Genomic DNA, 24571 nt, shown 5'->3' on the forward strand with positions numbered 1-24571 from the left:
TCTGAATTTGAATATCTACGATAGTTGCAGAAAAAAAGAGGAATTTGAATGTCTGCGATAGTTGCAGAAAAATCCTGCGATGGCTGTAGAAAAAGTTCTGCAATTGTTGCAGAAGAAAGAGCTCTACGATGGTATTACAGTTGCAGAAAATTCCTGCGATGGTTGCAGAAAATTCTGCAACTGCGATGGGTTTTACAGTAGCAGAAGAAAGAGAAAATTTGCAAAAAATCTGCGATGGGTTTTACAGAAGGAAAAAATTCTTCAATCGAACTTAGGCTCTGATGCCATGTTGAAAGAAACGATTGTAGTAGAATGGCTTTTTGATCCATGATCTCAAGCCCTTTATTTATAATAAAGTGGAAAGTAGACTATTACAAGGAATAGAAGTTTACATGAATGCAAACTCTAATTTAACTCCTATACAAACTCTTATTAGACTCCTAATAGAATCCAACAATAAATTATAAATATGAGCTAGCCATTTACTATCTGATCAAAGATAGGCATACTCATGCTCAACAGCTCAAGACAAATAACCAAGTAGAGAGTGTACATTGCACAGATGTTGTCCAAAGACTACAAAATGAAGATTAAGGACTCAATAAGTGGAAGACCAAGGACTGAAGTTCCTCATGTGCAAACACATGCTTAGGGCTCAAGATTAATGTAAAGACTTTCTTTGAAGATTGCTAAAGATTCTAGTGGTGGTAGCATGGGTACTTTAGTCCTTTTCTTTTAAGTAACTACTAGGGATTATTTGTAGTAGCTGGTGGTATTAATCTGCGGCATTATTGGAAGGGGCAAATCTGTCAATACATATATTTCCTTAATTTTATTTCAGGAGATAATAAATATAGCTTGCAATTAGGAGGGAAATTTATCTCTAATCTCAGGCCTCTTTTTGCCTTGCGACTCTCTTCTTCTCCTCTTCTTCTCTATCGATTTCTTTAGGAGGAAAATATATCTCTAATCTCAAGCCTCTTCTTGCCTTGCGACACTCATCTTCTCTATCAATTTCTTCTCTCTTCTCAACAATCTGGTTGCAGAATTCTGGGCTTCTAACATGGCATCAGAGCCACTGTAACTAGTGCAGGTTGTTCCTTCTCCTCTCTGCTGATTTCACGACTTGGAGTTCTAGTTTCCGGTGTGCAGCGACCTGCTGCTGCAAGTATGTAATTTTGGTTATGTTAGGACCCTAGGGATGAGGCCTTGTGGAATGAGGGTTAGTTAGGGTTACCCTAGGGATGAGGCCTTGTGGAATGAGGGTTAGTTAGGGTTATTTGAGATAATAAATAGAGGGAAAGAGGGAAGAGAGAGGAACGGAATTTTTTTTTTTGCCTACAACGAAATTAATCCCCATCGCACCGCTGCATCTCAAGGAGCCTGCGTGCAGCTGTTGGAAGACAATGGATTTTCCTCAGTCACTGCAGCCCCAACATTGCCGCCTCCCTTTCTATTCTGAAGTTTAGAGGTTGAAGACGATGGTTCCCCAACTTGTTGGTTCGGTTGGACCATTTTCTGGCAAGTTCTTGGTTCAGGCTTGGTTTGGGTTTGGGTTTTGACCCGTTTGAATTATTTGGGTTTAAAGTAATGTTGAAAAGGCTTGGATTTTGGGTATACGAAATGGGCCAGGCCCATGAGTGATGATGAAAAGGAGTAAGGTCCAAATACTTAAACCCATGGGTGAAGAGTAATGGGCTGATCGTTGGTTTGATTGTAGGGATTGGGTTTTGGGTTATGAAATTGTATTGGGCCCAAAATAATTCTATTAAATGGGCTAGACATGAACACTTAAAATCATGGGTTAACAAATATTGGGTTGGATATTGAGTTAATGAAATACGATGGGGTGGGCCCAAGGGGGTTTCTTAGGAAAACGTACGGCCCAATCTTTGAACTTGGATCTCTTGGGCTCTAAATCTGATTCTAAGCATACTTGAATTGGGCCCGAATTAGAAGCTCCTTGGCCCTTAGTGTTTGAACCAAACTGATTGACCGGTTTGGGTTGAGCCGAACCAACCTCAAAAACCCTAAAACTCCACCGTCTTCTTCCTTTCCTGCGAATAGAATTTTTGGCCGCCTGCAACTCGTCTTGTCGATTGTACCTGGCCTCCTTCTATGCTTCTTCACTTCACTGCATCTCGATTTTATAGCAGAATATTGCTCCTCCACCTTGGTCCGGTAGGTATCTTCACTCAATCCTATCTTCATCTTTTTGCTCCACGTTTGGTGATGCGTGACTTCCGTAGCCAGCAGTACTTCATCCTTCATTCGATACTTCTCAAGCTGGTTGTTGTCTATCTCCAAATTTGATGTCGGTTGTCTCCCGTCGCTAAACTCACACCTCAGGGCTTCTTTGAATCCCGTCCAAGAAAATGCCGTCCAATTCTTGTGATAGATCCAGTCAAGTGCCTCTCCTTCCAGATGTTGGATCGCTACCCCCAACCACTACTCTTCCTTGATCTGGTTCTCCCAGCAGAAGAGAAGAAACCTCTAAAATCCATCTCTGAACTCCTCCTTCACCAGAAAACGAAGGCAATGGCATCACCTCCCTGGATCGTTTTAACTCTGATGCCAATTGATGAAACCCTAATAATACTTCCCAAAAATTCATACAAGAATGCAATAAATAACAAGATAACACTGGTTTCTATGGTGCCAGTCACCCCCCCACCTCACGGTGTTCCCTCAGCCTACGGCTGCCCACAAGACTCTCCAAAATTCCCTTCCTCTCTCTTCCCTCTTTCCCTCTATTTATTATCTCAAATAACCCTAACTAACCCTCATTCCACAAGGCCTCATCCCTAGGGTAACCCTAACTAACCCTCATTCCACAAGGTCTCATCCCTAGGGTCCTAACAGGTTCCTTCTTCAACAACCCAGAAGGACCTAAAGTGATGCTGAATCAACCCAAGATCAGGTCAATAGCAGTTTTTTTTTTTTTTGATCAACCTCTCTTCATGCGATGGTGTTCTACACAATTCTGGATCTGGTTTAAGGTTCGATCTTCCTATTGTGAAAATCCTGGGCAGATATTCTGGCTGTGCGATATAGATGGTTTGGCTATTTGTGGTGTTCTGAACTGCTGTTGCCCTGTTTTGGTATGATTTATCGTTCCTGAATTTTTTTTTTTTTTTTTTGGGAACCATATTCTATCCTTGCTGCCTTCTGTAATTTTCCGGGTGCTACCCGATTCTTGGAATTTTTTTTGGAATGGTACTACAAGCCTAATTATCAGAATCAACCCCCACTTCTTATCCTTCTTCTGATAATTAGATTTTTTTTCTTCTTCCGGTTTGGTTACTGCCCAGCTGTAATAGTATTCCTTAGCCTTGGTTTTGGTTGCTGCTTCTTGCATTTATCATTATGGCCACTGAGATTATTGCTGCCTCTTCAGCAAACTTCCCTAGGAGTACACAAGGAATCCCCCAAATATTTTTTGAAAGCCCTAAAATTGCATTCCGTCAGTTTTCTGGTCGACCAGTTGCCTATTAAGCCTGATTGACCACCAGTATTCCAGTGAGCTAATGGTACATACTGGTGTAAGCTCCTAGTCGACTAGTTGAAGTAGCAAGCGTAACGGTCAATGAATCCAGTCAACCACCAATTGACCGTGAGTTCCAGCTGTACTCTGATAGCTAGTTCCCAACGGCTAGAAAGTACAGGTCGACCAGTAGGTCAAAAATACGATCATTTTATATCCACTAGAAACCATTCTAGACCCCTTTTGGCTACAATAGAGGTCATTTTGACACTCTTCGACATGAATCACAATGAGCTCAAAAGCCATCATCATCGTGCATTGACTATAGCCAGATAGCCTCCCCAATACCCAAATTCCTTTAGTGACCCAAAAGGTTAAGTTGTAATTCTCAAGGTTCGGTTTGGTCTGGTAGAGGCTTCTTCATTCACTTGCATTCTGTCATTCCAAGGGAAGTGCCACCCGTAAGGTTTTGTAAGTATTAGCATTTGAGCTTTTGTTTCTATTTCTATTAACTTGTAATTGGGTAATCTTGCCCAAAAGCAAAGATTATGTAGGGTGCTCTTGCTTGGAACCAAGGATTTTGTAAAAGGTGTTGTGTTCCCACCCCCCATGCTAAAAGTAAACAAGCTAATGAGATCCTTCAAGAAGTGCTAGAAGGGGAGTGCACGTAGATCTAGTTGAATTGAACCACTATAGATCATTGTGTCTTGTCTACTTGCTCTATTTTTGCACTTTTAATTTTTAATTGTTAATTATTTGCAAGGACAAGCACAATTCACTAGTATCTACCTATTCTCATTTATAATCCTTTTTGCTCCAAAAAGTGTAATTTCATGTCTACCTTGACCATTTCTATGTGTATCTTTAGTGTATCTTGTACAGTATGATGTTATGACACGTGTCTTAAAATCACCCTGCCAATACAATATGTGACAGCAATATTAATCCTAGATCAAGTATCAATATAACACTGAATTTGTAACCTTACAAATTAATTATGTTGTTAGAAATTGAGAAGTAAACAATTTAAGCAGCATTATGATATCATCTTTCTCTTAACAGAAAAAATAAGTCCAAGATGGGTACTACCCAGATTTGCATGTTGAGAAGTCAAGGAGAGCATGAAGCAGCTTGTAATGTGTCCTCTTACAGCTTTTCAAATGCACAAAACTTCTATGAGTTTAGTTGAATAACCTCTATAACAGACTTTTTCTGGTGGAATAGCTCCAACTTTCATCCCAGTTGAGAAACTTATAGATGAATCCAAAGAAGTGAAACAGAAGAAGTGAGAGGATTCATCTTGACTTAGGTTTGTGAAGAAACATCTGGGGATCCACTTACAATAATTACAAATTGATGTAGGTTGTCTGACCACACATCAGGGATCCTCTAGACATATTAGCAGAACAAAATAGATTGTGCAACCATGCATTTACTACATCCAATTTATTTTCCTTTTCTAAGAAAAATGAGAGAAGGATATTTTCTGCCATTAATGTACCTTCCAAAGGCCATCATATCCTTGGGATTTTAGAGCCTCCTCCAAGTCTTGAAATCTATCAACTTCCTGAATCATGGAAAAACAAGAAGATGACGGATGGACACACGATACTGCATACACATAAGTAATCGCATATGCTAATGGTTCTCGCTGGAGAAATATTGATGTATTAATAAATAAAAGCATCATGTGCATCAAAAAAATGTCTCAACGTAAGAATAACCTCAATAATAATTAATAAAACCGATTATTTTGGAATAAACCCAAGGAAGATGAATAATGGAAAACCTTTAGGCAACTGATACAGGTGCAATACGTAGGACTGACCCAAAGATGAATCAGGTCGACCTTGTTTTGGTACAGTAGGATACTTAGGATTTATTTCAGAGCAAATTACACGCACATCTGCTGCAGTTTGAACCATTTAGAAGCCAACCCATAGTCTGAACAACTACATGGAACTCCCTGGGACAATTTCGGGACTTACAAGTAAGCCCCATTGCTGTTTTAGACTTCAATTATGAAACTTGGATAAATTCATATAAAAAATTGTACCCCAATCCATTTGAGCTAGATTGAGAATGTAGTAAAGTTGAATATGTGAGGTTGCAGCCTGTGTCATGAGTGTGAGAGCTTTCTTAACATGTAACCCCCTCCCCAGGGGAAAAAAGAAAAAGCTTTTTATGCATTCTTCTACTAGCTGAATATCTTAACTCTTCTTAGATTTCTTCCTATCCTACCCAGCCCTCCACCAGCAATGTTCAGGTTTAAATTGGACTCGACTGTGCATACAAGGAAACTACAGTACCAATTCCACACACACCCCACCCCCGGCCCATGTACACAAAAGAAGGGAAGGACAGGAGATAACCCAGAAAAAAGCAAAACAAAAAAAGAAGAAAGAAAGAAGCTAACATTGTTAAGTTAAGCAAAGGATTAAGAGATTAGAGAAACATTTAAGGTACGCCAGGGTATAGAGTCACCAACAATAGGGAAACATGTAAAATCTGATGGAGAGAATCAAAACAAATGCATGGGAGGAATAACAATAAAAAAACCATTTGAGGTGACATATGAAATTAAGCTGGCTGCCTAGCGTAGAATGTCTTGTACAAGGATCTTGATTTACTCTAATGTAATTTCTTGAATTAGGATTAGAGCTTGGTTGCTTTCTTCTGTACATAGCTGATGAGCACATTTATGTGTGAAATCTTAGGGCATAAAACATGCATTTAACACTGTGTGGAGCTACCTGGGTTTACGTGTTTTGCAAATTATGAATTTTAGGACTTAAGCGAATATCCGGAGTTTGGGTATGAAACATGCGATTACACGCAAGAGGTCCATTCAAATTCGAAGTGCGAAAGTGGGCCTAATTTGGAGCATGATGGGCTAGAGATGCAATTGCCAACCCGAATATCTTGTAAAATTAGATTAGGATTTTTTTTTTCTTCTTCTTTATTGTAATTGAGAATTGTATGGGGCCCACAAGTAGTCAAAGACTAGGATTTTCTATTTTAGAAGATTTATTTATTTCTCTAATAGTCCTCTCTTCCCACTTCATTATTTTCACTATTTTATTTATTCTTTTCCTTAATTAACACAAAATCGTTTTGTAAAAGCATATATTCTCTCTTTCCTTTTCCACTCTTCTCTTCTTCACCTTCTACGTGTAACTCAATCTTAAGTTTTATTTATTTTTATTATTCTCTTCCTCCACTTTCCTTCGAACGATTACTATTTTATTATTTATTTCTCCCCACATCCCCTCTCTCTCTCTCTCTCTCTCTCTCTCTCTCTCTCCCTCCCTTGAATTTCTACAATTTTAACTCCTTTCTTTATTATCCTTCTCTTTATTACTCCTATTATTACTAGTATATTAGTATTATTATTATTTTCCTTGTTTGTAAATTATTCCTCTCATAAATATACCTCCTCTTCGGTTTAGAAAGACTTGATTTCTCTAGTTCGAGACTTACCTTAGTTTTACTTAGTCTTGCACTCATTCTCTTTAGTTTGCCTAGTTATCTAGCTTGATTAATGTGGGCCTAGTCTAGTTTAGATTGAATGTTAGGAAGATTGAAGTTGTGTAACATGCAAGTGAATCCAGATCAATGCAACAAGTCAAGCAAGTCAAGCAAGAGGATCGCCCGGGCAGCAAGCAGATCAAGACAGATCCGGTGTTAGGGTTGGTGAGACGAATTGTTTATCAAGGTAGAAGATGCAAGAAGAAGATTCCAAAGCTCCCCCTCCACCCGCCATCTACTCCTCCATATTCTTAATAGGATTTAAATTTCAGCAACCCGCTCCCCCCCGGATCAGACGAGATGCCAAGGCCCTGGTAAGGCCTTCCTTATGCTGATTACATAACCGCCATCATCAACCGGACCACAAACCGGAGCAAGCCCGGCCCGCCGGGACGGGGGGTCACTGCATTTTCCGCTTATTAGCATAGTAGTTGCTTTATTTTCGTCAATCGATTGCATTAGATGATGGATTAGGATCGTTGGTTTAGTTTAAGTAATTAGTTAACAAAATTGAATCATTCCACTCCGCATTACTATTAAGAAGTTGAATTCTAGGTGGCATATCTCCCTGAGATCGACCCGGTAGCTACGCGATACTGTGCGCTTGTAGTTATTTTATTTTGCAAACAATAGCCTACACTAGAACAGCATTGAGGTTATGAAAATCCTAGAGCAATTTGTGTTAGTATCTTGTAGAATAGCATTTTTTTCTTCAAAGAAATATCCATTGTAACTCTAGATGGGTATGTAGTTGATTTTATTTCAGAAAGCCATTGCTAGAAGAACTCAGCCACAACAATTGCCTCCAACTTCAATTTAGAAAAGGGACAAAAAGTCAACGCAACCAGAGAGGGTTCACTATAAGATCATCTGTTCATTTGTGAGCAACCTTCATATTCTTGCAGGATGCAGCACGAATAACTATTTGAAGTTCTGATAACAGTTGTCAAACTGTGAAAAAGAATAACCAAAGGCAGAACAACAAAAACAAAACAAACTCCCCGCCCCCCCCCCCCCCCCAAAAAAAAAAAATAATAATAATAAAAGAAGAAGACACCCTCCAGCCACCCACCACAGAATTGCACTAAAATAAAATTAAAAAATTAAAAAAAGTTCATAAGATTGGCTTCAACTGGGTTTACTTCATACATTTCTCAGAAAGTGGGGAAGCTCAAGCAGATACTTAACAGGAATAAAGAACTTCAGAACATTCAGGAAGCATGGAGGATTAAGCGGCTGTAGCATTTTATTCAATTAAATAAAAAAGATAACCCAGTACACAGTAATCGGTTAATCCATACCTGCAAACACATGATGTCAGGTGACCACAGTCCAAGTTCGAACACTATGTTTCTCACTCGCCGCTGCCAGTCTAAGATATGTCTTGGTATGTGAAAATAAAGCTCCCGGCGGTGTTTCATGGCCAGGTAGTCAGCAAGTATATTGTACGACAAGAAAACGAACCGTTCTGTGAATCAAAACAAAGAAGTTGACTTTTTGCAGCGTTTTCAAAGGGGGAGAGGAAGGAATGCAATATAATTCAGATAGCTACAGTTCTTGTTCAAATATGACCATGAAACTGAATTGACTTCCAAAGTGCGGCAAACAGTGATTCAGATGCAAAATCCTAAATTACTCAATACTCCGCATCCAGAGACTCACATCAGTCACATGAATTGTGAGAGTACAAATATTTGCAAAAGGAAAAGAAAGCACATTTCTAACGAACTATATAGAGCAAAGAAATTCAGCGTGAAGTAATACCACATTGAAAGGGAGGCTGTTTCAAAGCGTATTCCCAATTTCTGAAATCCACTGGTTTCGGTCTCCAAGTCCCATAATGGGGACGCGGTGGTTGGCCAATAGGCGGCCGTGGGCGGAAATTTTGCTGCGGGTACCCGCCACGGCCGCCAAAACGACCTCTCGGCCCCTGCCGAAACCCTGAATTCGCATCCCTCACGGACCTGAAATGCGAATCCCCGCTCACGGGCGCCTCCGAACTGCTATTCGACCGATCCGAAAACCCTCGCCGATAAAAATCTCGACCACCTCGAGACTGTTGACAGAAATAACAGGTAAATACTCAAAGTAAGTGACGCAGTTGCTCCGGCAATGATCTTTCTATAGAAGAAAAAGGAGAAGAAAAAAAACAGAATTTTGAATTCATTCATGAACAGAGTACTTACAGATGCTCGGGATGCATACATGGTTGCGTCAGCTGTGGCAGCTGCAGCAAAGCATTGAAACGAAGAAGAGGCCACCAACCTCATAGCTCAAACAGTTCCAACTGAATCCATTTATACGCGCTAAAAGTTCAGTTCTTGTTCTCTTTTCTCCCTTCCTGTAACACTAGTAAGATGCCAAACTTCAGTGTGTCATGGAACTCTTCTGAAGTTGTTTTTCTTGTTTTCTTTTTCTCATTTCTCGTTTTTGTGATTCTTTTTTATTTCGTAGATAGAATTTTAGGTAAAATCATCTATAATAGTATCCAAAGCCCAAACCCAAATATTAGGATGGGCCGCACATAAGGACGCAAGAACAAATCCAGAAACGGTAGTCAACCTCAAGCCCAGACCCAAATATTCAAGGCCCGGCCCAGGCTGAAAGCAGCCAGCCCAGCCCAGCCCATCCTAAGGAAAATGGTAGTGTTTTTTTTTTTTTTGTACAAAGGCGTTTTTATATATAGGGGATAGGGATATTACATATGCCGCCGGTAGGGGTTAAACCCAACCCCTCTCCACTGAGAAATCAGGTTCCTAGCCATCCTACTATCCCTCCATTGGCAGGAAAATGGTAGTTGATTGAAGTTCGGTCAGAATTAAATCCATGACAACCTAAGAATCGGTAGAATCAACCTAAAAAAACAAAAAAGGGGACCCAAACCGGTTTTATTAATGATTTAGTTTTACTTTGGCCAACATTTTGTTGTAAAACCTACAAGTTAGGAGATCATATCAATGGAAAAACATTCTCAGTTGGACACAACAATGCACTTATATGTCAAACAAGTGGTTGAGAAAACTTAAAAATTTAAATGAGTATTGAGGATTTTTTTTAGGGATAATTACTGTTGCCCCCCTGTAGTTTGATTTTATTACTAATAAAACCCTTTACGAAAACGCCCCCTTCCTTATAACGGTGTTAAGTTGCCGTTAAGTTTGAATATGTAATGTCTAATTTGCCATTCATTAAAATTAAGAAATCAAAAAACGATGCTACCCCATTTATAAAACCAGATTAAATGTCAATTTTACCCTAAACTTCATTTATTTTGAATTAACGAAATGGGCAAAATCCAAATCCGATTTGGTTTCCCACATTCACAAAACTTCATCTATTTTGAATTAAAGAAATGAGCAAAATCCAAATCCGATTTGGTTTCCCACATTCACTAAACTTCATTTATTTAATTCAAAATAAATGAATAAAATCCAAATCCAATTTGGTTTCCCACCCTCACTAAATTTCATTTATTAAAAAAAAAAATTTAGGTGATATTCAGTTTCCAATTTGAGTTGAATTCGATTTTCCTTCCTCTTCGGTTTCTATTTGAGTTTTATTCAATCATTCTTTCTTTATTTAGTTTTTTTTTTTAATAGAATAAAACGGATGATAGTTATTTTTTGTCCACATTTAATTAAGGGTACTACTGGAACTTGACAAAAGGGTAAATAAGTAAAGAGATAAGTATAAGGATATTTTGGGATTTTTGGAAAAATATAAAAATGCCACATCATCAGTTAACTAACGGAACTTAACGGTAAGGGGGCAATAGTAATTATAGACAAAGTTGAAGGTTGGATTAGTAATTTTGAGAAGTACAGCGGATACAATAGTAATAAAATCAAAGTACAGGGGGCCAATAGTAATTATCCCTTTTTTTTAAATTCAAAATTAAACCTTAAGTCACAGCCTTTTGTTCGACATATAAGTGCACTGATGCGCACAACAAATGACTTTTTCCCCCCTTATCAATGCCTACATGTGCAAGTGAATAAACTGAACAGAGAGAACATTAAAGATGCGAATGTGATGTTGTTGCATTAAGAAGCTTGACTTTAATGAGTTGTTATCTAAATGGCATACTATACAAACATGTTGTGGTTTGTAACAAGAGTTCTACCTAAGATTATCACAAAGTCGAAATACTCTCTAAACATAAGAAGAAGAACCAGCTTATCATAATTTTGGTTATACATCTTTCTTCATTATTATTGTAAAAAAATCAGGAAATTAAAATATTTTTTTTCCTTTGCTTAATTTGTCTGCTGACGCTTCTCCAAACATTTTAAGCATGATGCATACTCATATTTAAAGCAAAAGGAGAATAAATTGGCCCCTGGTAGTGTGGCCCAACAAATAAGATATGTCATACATTTTAGAGTTTTTTACGTACACTTCCTTGAAAATCATACTAAACATAAGTTGCTTCTTTATAAGCCAAACCTTATGTGTAAAGATTTATACTTTTTGCCCAAAACCAAAAATCGGATTTAGACTTCCTCCACCTGGGTGCACGATGCACCCATCTTTTTCCTCTCACGGTCCACCTGACATGAGCCACCTATTAGATAAAAAGTTGAATGCACTATGCACCAAAGTAGAGAGTATTTCAACCTTGTGATAATCTTAGGTAGAACTCTTGTACAAACCACAACATGTTTGTATAGCATGCCACTTACATAACCACTCATTAAAGTGAAGCTTCGTAACGCAACAACATCACATTCACGTCTTTAATGTTCTCTTTGTTCGGTTTGCTCACTTGCACATGTAGGCATTGATAAGGGAAAAAAATAATTTGTTGTGCACATTAGTGCACTCATATGTCGAACAAAAGGCTGTGACTTAAGGTTTAATTTTGAATTTAAAAAAAAAAATCTTCAATACTCATTTAAATTTTTAAGTTTTCTCAACCATTTGTTTGACATATAAGTGCATTACTGTGCCCAACTGAAAATGTTTTTCCATTGATATGATCTCCTAACTTGTAGGTTTTACAACAAAATGTTGGCCAAAGTAAAACTAAATCATTAATAAAACCGGTTTGGGTCCCCTTTTTTGTTTTTTTAGGTTGATTCTACCGATTCTTAGGCTGTCATGGATTTAATTATGACCGAACTACAATCAACTACCATTTTCCTGCCAATGGAAGGGTAGTAGGATGGCTAGGAATTTGACTTCTCAGTGGAGAGGGGTTGGGTTCAACTATTACCAGCGGCATATGTATTATCCAAGGAAATTGATGGTCAATTTATGTCACGGAAATGAATATGATAAATTTTCCTTTGATACGGTCTTTCTCAGACCAATATCAAGTCAATTTTTGACAAGGAAATAGATCATCCATTTCCTTGTAGATATGTGCAATGTGTCCCAACATCACATCAAATAGTTGAAATCCATTCATTAGTCACATCAATTAATTATTCTGACAAGGAGATTGACCTGATAAAGTCCCGGTCTGTTTCTTTCCCCTTCTCTTTAACAAACTCAAAAGATTGTATAGATTTTAAATAAGAAATTTCATCAATTGATAACATGTACATCGGAGACGGATAACCCTATGCATAGCCTGTCTAGCAACGTTGATAGACCATTTAAGCAAAACATGTTATCGAAATTTAATAATTTAATTACAGAACTTTCACCCGTGGGATTTTAGGCATAAATTGAAAATTCCATAAATACTGTCACGAGTCGAGTAAATGATAAAGTAAAAAGTTAGACGTTGTACCAAAAACAAGTTAGATGACATTTTCCTATTAAAAAAAAGTTGGTAAAAGATTTTCTTATAAAATAAAAGAAGTCTAGGTGACACTTTTATTGGACTATAACGTTTTATTCTTTTATTATTATCTATTTCACCTTCATCCTTAAGGAACCACTAAAAATCTGTTTATGAGAATGATAATTGGATGGGAGAGAAATGGTTGAACTCACAACCTTTCCATTGAAAAATATGGATCTTACCACTCTACCAACCCTACATTGGCATAACGGTTCATCTTTTGCTCAATAAAATGTTGTAAGTATTGACAACATAGCAAACAAGCATACAAGGCAACCCCTCTTTTCCTTTGGTTAGGGGAGCGGCCCCCAGGACTCCATGGTGACACATTCCTTGCCTCCGGCTTCACTTCAATCCATGATGAAGCAAACTTTGTTGCCGATGCACTTGCCAAGACAGCAGTGAGAACTCAAGAATCTTGGACTCTTTACAATGTAAGATAATTTCATTTACAGTGCAGTTCTTCTACCAAAATAAATAAATCACAAGCCTCACGGCATTGGAGGACTAAACATGACCGATGTTAAGACTAGTTGAAATCATTTTATTATAATATTTACTGCTCCAATTTAAAATGATGGATTTGCATGTATTTCCCCCCCCCCCCTCTGGTAGGCGTTTTGCAAGCATGTAAAAACTCTAAAAATATCATTAAAAGAGAAAAATTTATCATATCCATTTCTTTGGTAGAAATATGTCTCTACCAAAAAAAAAAAAAAAGTGGTTAGAAATATGTATAATGTGAATGCATTGGAAGTGTGTTTCGAGAAAAATTTATCAGATCTATTTCTTTGTCAGAAATGAACTATCGATTTTCTTGTATATGTGTGACATGTGTCCCGACATCACATCAAATGGTTGAAATCCATTTATAATTTACATTAAATAATTGATTGATTTGACTTGTAAGTGAATTTTCATCATTTGATATGATGTTGGGACACATGTCACACATCTACTTCCTTGGAAGAAATGGACCTGATATTGGTCCGTATCTCAAGGTAATTGAAGTAGGTTTGACTGTCTGGATATAATTGGCCCATTAAGTAGGCTAAGCCCATTGTGGATGATAGCTTACTCTTTTGAGAATATTGTCGTTTAAGTTTGTAAATAGCAATGCTAATACGGTAGCTAATAAGTTAGCTAGAAAGGCCATGTCATATGAGAATATAACATTGGTTTAAATTTTCGACCCATGGTTGACAAGTCTACGTTCCTTATCATTTTCACTAGTTGATCTGAACAAATATATTTTGCACCTAAAGAAAAAAATTAAAGTGACCCACCTGGTGAAATTTCTTCAGGATGATCATGTTTCTAAGCAATGTTTCTTCATCCAATTCTCCAGGTTATGCGGCATTTGTCAATTTGTTCTTTCATACCCCCTAAAATAAGTCAATTTGTTCTATATCCGGTAGCTTCCCTTGTAGGTTGGATCTTGCTTTATAATATATGCGCAGGACCGTCATGTGGGACATTTCGATCCTTCGGATCAAAATTTCGATCTCAATTCTTGAGATTCAATGGTTGAGATCCAAATTTCAATTTTTTGAATTTTCAGACCAAACAAGATAACAGTTTGACTCTCTGTCCCATCAAGTCTTATCCCATGCGCCGAGAACTGATTGGCGTCCCTAGTTTTGATTATCGCAACCATGTAATTCAGAAAACTTTGTCAGAAGACTCTGGAAATTTCCTCACCCCAAAAAAATGAAAGTAGAGAGGAGAAGCACTACAAGTTGGTTCATAAAGGTCAACAAAATGAAATGAGGTGCATGAATGGCATTGAAATCTCCGATCAAAGAGTGAGTGAAGAGTCCTACTCCCAACTACTTCACTAGTTTACCTTAAATAGAGTGAAGAAAAACAACCTCAGAACCAGTACAAGTTAACACTTGGAGACATAAAACCATGAATATATAAAACAGGAATTTATGATTTCCATTGCCATTTCCTGAAGTTTCTGGTGATGAACTTGAGTTCTTCTCTGACCAGCAATTCCTGCCATCAATTTTGTTAATAAATGACAAGCCATCCTCGAACTGTTACTTGCCTTCTAAACTTTTGATGAAAGCTTATCTTGAGATTTGTAATGAATGGGACTGAAAGTGAAACATACAGTTGGATCGGATGGGTTCCATCAATAGATTATCTGGAAGGAAAGTCAATATGAAAAGCTGAACAAATCGTACTCTTACTCTCTTTGGGCATGCTTTTTGACAAATTCTAGTACTTCAAATTAATATGAACACGTATGAACGCATTGACAATCATTATCGTTGTTAACAGAAATTAAATGAATTGAGTTTCTTGGGTTTTTTTTTTTTTTTTTTTTCGTTTAATTTAATTGTTGAAGTATATTTGAATTATATCTAATATAAGTAATTCGATTGGTTATGATATAAAAGTATAATAGCCTTTATTAAAGAGACAATTAACTATAGAACTAGATTACTAGTTGCGCATGGACTCCTCAACAACTAAATCAATAATTTTGAAATATTTTTGAATATATTGATCTCTTATCACAAGAAGATACAGCTCATATCATTGAATTTCGGTGATTTTGCCCCCTGGCGAACCGATACCAAGAGGCAAAACGAAAGTTTTTTAATGTCGCCGAAAATCATCGAAAAATCTTCGGTTTTCCAACGAATCAAACAAAAATCGCCGAATCGTTGAAGGAGAAGAAGAAGAAGAAAGAAAGGGAGAAAGAGAGAAAGAGAAAGAAAGAAGTAGTAGCGACGGCGGTGCTATTTAGCATCGCCACAGTTGGAAGAGAAAATGAGGTGAGTGATGGAAGATTAATTTTAACTTTTTTGAGCTTTGAACCATATTGTTCCTCACGTTCTTCCACCTCCAAATGTTTTATTAAGTTGAAAGCTGGAACCTAATGAGAACAGGGTAGACAATACCAAAGGCCCAACAAGCAACCTCTGGACACATTTTTGAATGTCTGAAACCCTAATCACTCATCTTGAATGCGAACTAAAGCTCTTTTATATATTCTCCACCTTAAATTGGATATAAAGTTGTTTACAAAACATATCATGCATCTTGGAAAGAAATTTTGATTGATGGGTCGAAACAGGAAGGCATGAAGGCGGTGTCTTGGGCTCTAGATTCTTCTTCTTTTTCTTCCTTTTCAAATTAAAGAATTGTTGCATAATGTCTGCACATTGCTTTTAGCCCAGGTATATTGGTGAAATCTTGGCGAGATTTCGCCTGGTTCGCTAGGTGGCAAAACGGAGAATCTCAATGAGATTTCGTTCCTTGACCAGGTTCACAATGCTTTTGAATTTGCAATTTAAGACAATTGTTGTCATGTTTTTGCCATGACTCTTGTTGGTGTGGAACTTTTGAAGAATTCAAATTCATATTGCTAATTCGATTGTTGAGGAGTCCATGAGCAATTGACAAATTCAAATAATTAAAAACTCAAATTACTAATTCGGTTGTTGAAGAATCCATGTGCAACTAATAATCTGACACATATAAATACTAGCTATAAGCAATAGTCTAGGTATTGCAAACTAGATACTTAGGTTTAATGTTTTAGCAAGTGTTTGGTTGTTGCATTTTATAGAATCTAGCTTTGAGTTGGGTTCAACAGAATATGGTTCTTGAAAATCAAATTTGCAATAGATAAATGTTTTGTTAGTCTGAGTCTAAGAATTAAATCATACTAAAAACTATTTGGTTAAGCCAATGCAGGGTTGGTTGAATGGTAAAGATCCATACTTCTCAGTGGAGAGGTTTTCGATTTGACCCTTGCGGACGGCATTTCATTTCCAGGATTAAAAAAGCACCAGTACAAAAAAAAAAAAAAAAAAAGAGGTTATACTAACCTTGGAACTTGAATATATTTGAAAAAACTGTTTGTTTAACATGGATCAATCATCTAAAATGATTATTTGACAATACAGATTTAAATTGAGAGACAGTTTGCTGTAGAATAAAAAGAGCAAAAAATTTCCAGCAAGGAGTTACCAATAAATTGGATTCTTTAGAATCAACCTCTTGTATACCATAGGTCTAAAAGCAAGATTCATGCTTGAGTTTGGGTATTGAGGCGCCTCAACCTTGAATCTATTATAGGGTAAAAAGTAGATTTAAGTGAACCAAGTGATTATAGTGAATTTGCTATTTTCTTTTAACCAAATAGTTTTTAAAATCCTAAATCTAGATTCTATGGAAACTGATTCTATAGAATTCAACAATCAAATGCTTGTTTAAGAAACCATTGTGCTTAAACCCTAACCCTAACAATGATTAATCTTGTTCTTGGACTTAGACATGTTATTTTCTTGTTCATCGAGAAAGCCAAAATTCTTATCGATATGTATATATCTAGTAACATTTTTGTTTTGTGAGACTAATTCTTGTGTAAAATTGCATTTACACTTTTGTATGTTAGGAGATTATCTTTCGTTTGGAAATGAGTGTTTGATAATTCTGTTATGGGCAAATTTCACAATTGAGCCCACAATTTATATGAAAAACCCACACTTAACAGATTGGCCTTGATTCTATTAAGTTCTATAATGAAATGACCAAAATACCCTCATAAGTATCAATTTACTAAATTACCCTATGTCTCATCTCATGCCAAACCCTTAGGTGGGTGAAGGGATTCATCATTCACTCATCTCCTTCCTTCACCTTGCCTAAAAAAAATCACCACACCGGTACCCCCTCCCACAAAAAAGAGACAGAGGTTAAACTCCCTCGACCCACTAGGGTTAAGAACAACTCTAGATCCTATGCAGATACCACCGAGCAAATTCTAAGGAAGGCCAAGGAAGTCACGGGATTTTTTGGGGGGGGGGGAGGAGTGTGGTGGTTTCCGACAGGCAAACTACAAGAATGAGATGAGTGAAGGGATTCGGGAATCCCTCCACTCACCTAAGGGTTAGATATGGGATGAAACACGAGGGTAATTTAGTAAATTGATACTTAAGAAGGTAGTTTGGTCATTTCATTATGAGACTTAACAAGATCAAGATCAATCTATTATCTGTGGTTAACCAGTAATTTTGAAGTGGACCATCAGTAATATAGATTTTATTCATTATTATTTATTTTTCTATAATTCAGTTTTTCTAAGTTCTATTTATCTATAGGTAAAAGTCCTTGAAAAAAAAATTCAATGAGAACTAATAAAATATTTACATTTCTAGTGATCTGAGTTTTAGAACCACACTCCTTTACATAACCTTCCTCAATCCTATCTGTTATGTTGAGAATTTGAGATTATCCTTCCCACCTTTTGAACCTCAAGCGTTACCTTCACCATCTCAAGACTCCAAATTGGTGCGAAAGATCAAGATTACAAGTAAACTAAAAACAGATCAAGAGTACAAGTAAACTGAAAACCCAGAGAAGTTGCTAAGGTAGTTGATCTGATCAAGTGTTAATCCAATATTGTTTATCCAGCTGAAGAATCAAGTATTGTGCCAAGTTAGTTGATCTGTTTAGGATTGTTTTTATCATGTTCTCCAAATTTTCTCCCAGAAATACATTCTTCTTACTTTGGCCACCTATCTTAACTACAACAAACAACCATATACAACTACTTCAGCCAATGTATTTAAGCATTCTTTACATATATATCATCTTATGTTTTCATACACAACTGCTTCAACCAATGTATTTAAGTGTTCTTTATTATTCCTGTTAAGAGTTCTTTATTATCTTATTTGATGTTCTAGAACTCATAAGATGCTTCACATGAGTAGTTTACTTGGCAATTTGAATTTAAATATGTAGTTGACCCACTTGCCCTTTTGATGTATACAACTTTGCTCTTGACAGGAACAACTGCATGTGTAGTTCTTTTTATATTACCCCACCTTGTAAAGTGTAGGAAAATCATCATCAAAATCAAAATTAATAAAAGAATTTTAAAGGAATTTCACTTGGTGGTGTGATCTGTAACTACATATATAAGAACATATATATAAAACTATGTTTTAGTGCTAGAAACCACGTTGATCATATCTTTGAAAATCATATGCAATAAATTCAAATCTTTACTTAAAAAAATAAATCAAAGCTTGACTATTTTGAATAAGGTGGTGCACACCTCATCTATGACCAAATAGCATTGATGTGAACTAGCAGTTGTATACACATTATTAGGGTTGCATTGAAATTGACTCCAACATTATGGATGTGTTGTTTGGACCATAAGAATTTTTTTGGTTGGTAAAACGCCATTTATTGAAGAGAAGGGTACAAGGCCTCATAGAAACAGGCCGCCTAGAGTCAAGTAATGAATAACGGCCACACAGTCTCACCCTCAATAGACCAGGCCTCTTGGGCTAGAGAGTTTGCCACAGAGTTAGCTTCTCTAGAAATAAACTCAAAAACAACTAACATCTATCAGTTGGGACTTTCTACTATCCTCTAGAACCCTCGGACTCAAAAACGACTGACATCTATCAGGTGGGGATAGCTTTCTAATATCCTCTAGAACCCTCGGACTCAAAAACCACTGACATCTCTCAGGTGGGGATAGCTTTCTAATATCCTCTAGAACCCTCGGTTGGATAGAGGCATTGATAGGCCTGCTATTTAGATGATTTACAAAGGCACAATTAGATTATGACATGCTTGAAATCTAAAGGTCGATACGTCCATATTATGTTCTTTTGAGATTGTTCAATCTCAATATTTTATTAGATTGAAGGGTGCTTTGAAAGTTTCCATGGTAGGTGAATAGGTAAACCATGTAAGAATAATTTGTGGTCTAAATATTGAATTTGGATACTAGGATCAATATCTAAGAGATGGTTTGGATAATCATTTGGTTGAATTTCTAAGCCAAATATAATCATGTACCTATCAAGCAATGCCACTTCTTTCTATGTGTATCATGTAATTGATTGTTTCATGTGGTCAATGTGAGATTTTTAGAATTTATTTATTTTTGGGTAGAAAGGTGGATTTAGTATCAAGTGTTACTCCTAACTTGTCAGGGGTGAATGCGTAGATAAGAGGATGAAACTAGTGAATCACAAGAATACAAAATGGTCCCATATGAATGTATATATATATTCACTTGCAAAAATCATATAAATTTTAAAAAAAATTTGAATACAAGCTAGAGATATCATACGTAGGAGAGCAGGGGGGAGGGTTTTAGGCCAAAAGGGTGGGCAAAATCGCATGTGGCGAGTTTGGCAGTGTAGTGCCGTAAATTTGGGTCCGATTGAGTGTTTGACATGGTTTGGCTTGACTTAAGTTGACCCAAACCAACCTGGCTTGACTTGATCCTACCAATAGGGCAAGAATAAGAACTTATGGTTTATTACATTCTTTGGTGGTTAGGATCAAGATTGAATGTTCTACTTAAACCAAATTGATAGGGTTAGGACTTTGAAAAACTCGATAAAGCTTAGCCCTATTGTCGTATTAACAAAGGGTATCGATAAAAACCTCTCAATTTTTGAATGACCTATCGGCGTCTATAACGAATCAAGGTAATTAATAATTTTCTTATATGAGCATCTTATTTTCTTTTGGTATAGTAAAATCAATTTAAACCAAAATGTTTTATAGAAACCAATTTGAATAAGGAAAACTCATATGACTATACCAAACCATAGATCATGTACAAGATTTTAAGTGTGGTGCATTACAAAGGGAAGAATAGGAAATTTGTATGTACTAATTTTATATCAGATATAATTTTGATCGTCTAACTGGTATCCAATAAATTTATTTATTATCTTTAAAAAAAATTTGAAAATTGAGTTTATTAGACCTTGTTTCATGCACGTCAAGCCGAGACATTTCAAATCATCGGATCAAAATCTCGACCGAAATTTAGTCATGACATTAATCGTGCATGACTGAACTTTTTCGAAGTTCAACTCTTCTTGAAACCTGGGCAAACCAAAGATAAAGAAAGATATCCAATCTTTTATAATCATAGATTTAGTGAAATCAATTTCAATTTAATTTATAATTATAATTTTCTATTTTCAAACTTCAAAGGCAGCACATTCCGAATAATTTATTCAAATTTTTAATGATTATTTTTTGCATTTAATCAGAACGGATTTTAGTGGTGTAAATGTAAAGTGATAAGACGTGAATTAAAGAAACGACAACCGTTTGATTAAGAGAAAAAGACAGATTACGACTTGTTTCGGTCAAGAAAGCACTGCGCCGCCTGAAACGTTATGGTTCGGCGGCTCAAAATTCACAGTTACGGTTCGTGGGTTCTTCTGTCAACGATTCCTTCAAAACCATATAAATATTCTTATTCGACGACGCGTTTTCCCAAATTAAACTTTTAAGATTTAAGATCTGTAACTGTAAGCTTTTGTCTCAGCTTTATCTCTCCCCTTCCACCTTCTTCGCCCTTCCCTCTTACATTCTCATTTGGTGTCTCTCATCTCTCTCTGTTCTTACTCTGGTTTCTACCTTGAGGCCAGGGTAGGCAGGTCGAAATCAAAGGATTTATCTGTGAATTTTATTGAGGTTAGTTTGTTTGCATCTTTGACATCTGGGTTTTGTTTTAAATCTATTTTCCTTTGATGGGTTTTGTTTTAAATCTGTCTTAAAATGTTTCCTGGAAATTAGTTTTGAGAAGTAGAGGAGGCGAAAATCCCACATTCGTTTCCTCTGTACTGTTTGATTTCTCTAATTGGTTATCGTGATTCCATGTTTTGATAATCTGCAGATCTGCATTTCAGTTTCCTTAACTGGCTGGGCTGCGTCGAGGGAACAGGGGTTTCATTTCCTCTTCGTTTGCTTGGATTGGTCAGCGGTAGAATCAGAGAGGGTCAAGAGCTTTGTTTTTCAGCTGTAGTTCAATTTCTTAGATCAAATTCAAAGATCTTATTTATCATTTTAAGTTCTCTCCTGTACAATTAGAAATATTTCCAGATTTCTTCTTTTGGTCGGAAAAAGTTTACAGTAAGGAAAGGAACCTTTCCAATTATTTCACCTGTTTTATCCACTGGTTCCTTTAGATCTCCAACAGAATGGAAGAACCAACAACGAAGACTCCTTTGATGGCGCCTTCATCTTCTCGAAAGCTTCCTGATTTCAAACAGTCTATTAAACTTAAGTATGTAAAGCTTGGTTATCATTACCTTATCACCCATGGAATGTATCTTTTCCTATCCCCTCTTGTGGTTCTCATCGCGGCTCAAATTTCCACATTCTCAATCCAAGACATCCTTGATCTCTGGGATCACCTGCGGTTCAACCTTGTTTCAGTGATTCTCTGCTCCACACTGCTTGTTTTCCTTTCTACTCTCTACTTCCTCACCCGTCCTCGACCAGTCTATCTCGTGAATTTCTCTTGTTACAAACCAGAAGATGCTCGGCAATGCCCAAGACAGATCTTTATGGAGCGATCGGCGTTAACAGGTTCCTTCACAGAGGAAAATCTTGAGTTTCAGCGTAAGATCCTTGAGAGATCAGGTCTTGGTGAAACAACCTATCTCCCTGAGGCCGTCCTCAGAGTTCCACCAAACCCATGTATGGCTGAAGCGAGAAAAGAAGCAGAGACCGTCATGTTTGGTGCCCTAGATGAGCTTTTCGCCAAGACTGGCCTGAAACCCAAAGACATTGGTATCCTTGTAGTCAACTGTAGTTTATTCAATCCAACTCCTTCTCTCTCTGCCATGGTGATCAATCATTACAAGCTGAGGGGGAATATTATCAGCTACAATCTTGGTGGTATGGGTTGCAGTGCTGGTCTGATCTCAATTGACCTTGCAAAGGATCTTCTTCAAGTCCATCCCAACTCCTATGCTCTGGTAATCAGCATGGAGAACATCACATTGAATTGGTACTTTGGGAATGAAAGGTCGATGCTTGTTTCCAATTGTCTGTTCAGAATGGGAGGGGCTGCGATTTTGCTTTCAAACAAGAAGTCTGATCGGCGAAGGTCCAAATACCAATTGGTCCATACCGTCAGGACCCACAAAGGTGCTGATGACAAATGCTTTTCCTGTGTAACCCAGCAAGAGGATCCCACCGGAAGAGTTGGTGTTTCTCTCTCCAAGGATCTCATGGCGGTTGCAGGGGATGCTCTGAAGACCAACATCACCACCCTTGGCCCTCTTGTTCTGCCAATGTCTGAACAATTGCTTTTCTTTGGTACATTGGTTGGGAGGAAGCTTTTCAAGATGAAAATCAAGCCTTACATCCCAGACTTCAAATTGGCCTTTGAGCATTTCTGCATTCATGCAGGAGGAAGAGCTGTATTGGATGAATTGGAGAAGAACTTGCAGCTCTCTGATTGGCATATGGAGCCATCTAGGATGACACTATACCGATTTGGTAACACCTCCAGCAGTTCTCTTTGGTATGAATTGGCTTATTCAGAGTCTAAGGGAAGGATCAAGAGGGGTGACAGAACATGGCAGATAGCTTTTGGATCCGGGTTTAAGTGTAACAGTGCAGTCTGGAAGGCTCTGAGGACCATAAACCCAGCAAAGGAGAAGAACCCATGGATGGAGGAGATTGATCAGTTCCCTGTGATTGTTCCTAAGGTTGCTCGTCTCTAAAATTCCAATTGGTGGTATTCCCAGTCGGCCAGCTCTCTATGGTGTTGAAATTGTCTCTTCTTTCTTCTTTTTATTCTGTTCTTGGTGTTAATGTTCTATTTAGGTAGGATACTGGTGTTTCCGGGGATTTTGGGTTGGGGTTGGGGTTGGTGTGGTTGGAGAAAGATGATTAGGTTTAGCTGTAGATGGAGAGTTGTTAGCTCAAGTGGGGATTTGAGAAATATGTAGATTACATGATCAGATTGGGCCTGGGGAGGAGGATGGTATGGTTTATGCTGACTTCTTTTATGCAAACAAAATCAGTCCTAACTTCGCCCCCTTATTTCTTCTCCCTGGTCTCTGGTGACTGGTGATGAATACCGGAAGAAAGGGGAGGTTCTGATGGATCCCCTTACAGTTACAGAATGTTCAAATTGTAATGTCTGTGATCTGGCCATGGTAGTGCAAAATGGATTTGCAGTTCTCAATCCTAAATTATGATTCTTTATTTTTAATTATTTTATATCTAAAGCTTCGGCCTTTGGCTTTCTAATTTATTTCTAACGGCCTCCGGCCCCGACTACGGAGTTGCAGAGTTGTGGGCATGCAATAGAGAATCGAAATGGTTAGGGCACTGTGACGATCTATGCCATTTTTGCAAGAACACGTATGGGACGATCAGAATTCTGAAATATCGAAACTGGCCAAAACCAGTAAACGGTAACACACAGAACAAAACTTGTCCTCCAAGCTGTTTATAGCATTTATTCTTTTTCTGTCTTTTAGTAGTAAATTGAATAGTTGATCAATAGAACTGGTCCTTTCTGTCAGCTTTTCCAGTGACCACAGCCATAGCATAAGTTGGTTCTCTCTTAAATGCTCAATTATGGGTCCTCCTCAGTTGGTAGGGGCGGTCGAACCGTCGAAGTATATGCCTTATTGGCTTATTGCTGTGAGGAGGATTCCTGAGAATCTCTTCTCCTTTTGAGTTGCATAGAATGATAGGACAGGGTTTTAAAATTTGAAATTGGAGACAGAAAGTAAAACCTTAGTAAAATTGTTGAGTTTTTACAACCCCTCCCAAAAAAAAATAAAAAAATAAAATAAAATAAAAAGAAAAAGTTTTGGAGTCCGGATCACTCTTCTTCTGTTACCCTTTTTTACAGTATGATAGTGGTAGGACCTATCTCAAATACTGACAATGAATTAAAGTAGTTTTCACCCCTTATTGTGGGATAGAGAAACATCGAACATGCA

General features: G+C 37.4%; 2 protein-coding genes across 2 annotated transcripts in view; one reads left to right on the plus strand and one right to left on the minus strand.

The window, feature by feature from the left end:
- Positions 1–9434, minus strand: part of LOC149025071 (DNAse I-like superfamily protein) — a 28270-nt gene extending 18836 nt beyond the window's left edge. The window contains 4 exon segments of the mRNA XM_089145280.1: positions 4986–5051; positions 8314–8480; positions 8777–9068; positions 9199–9434. Of these exon segments, the coding sequence (XP_089001406.1) occupies positions 4986–5051; positions 8314–8480; positions 8777–9068; positions 9199–9282 (609 nt within the window). The 5' untranslated portion in view covers positions 9283–9434.
- Positions 9435–21116: 11682 nt separating this feature from the next.
- Positions 21117–24036, plus strand: LOC149025072 (3-ketoacyl-CoA synthase 11-like). Its single transcript, XM_089145281.1, has 2 exons — positions 21117–21293; positions 21496–24036. The coding sequence occupies exon 2, from the start codon at positions 21800–21802 to the stop codon at positions 23333–23335; it is 1536 nt and encodes a 511-aa protein (XP_089001407.1). The 5' UTR covers positions 21117–21293; positions 21496–21799; the 3' UTR covers positions 23336–24036.
- The last annotated feature ends 535 nt before the right edge of the window (positions 24037–24571 follow it).

This window comes from Hakea prostrata, chromosome 2 (genome assembly GCF_041222555.1).
Source record: "Hakea prostrata isolate BN-2017 chromosome 2, UWA_Hpros_2, whole genome shotgun sequence".
Lineage (NCBI taxonomy): Eukaryota > Viridiplantae > Streptophyta > Magnoliopsida > Proteales > Proteaceae > Hakea > Hakea prostrata.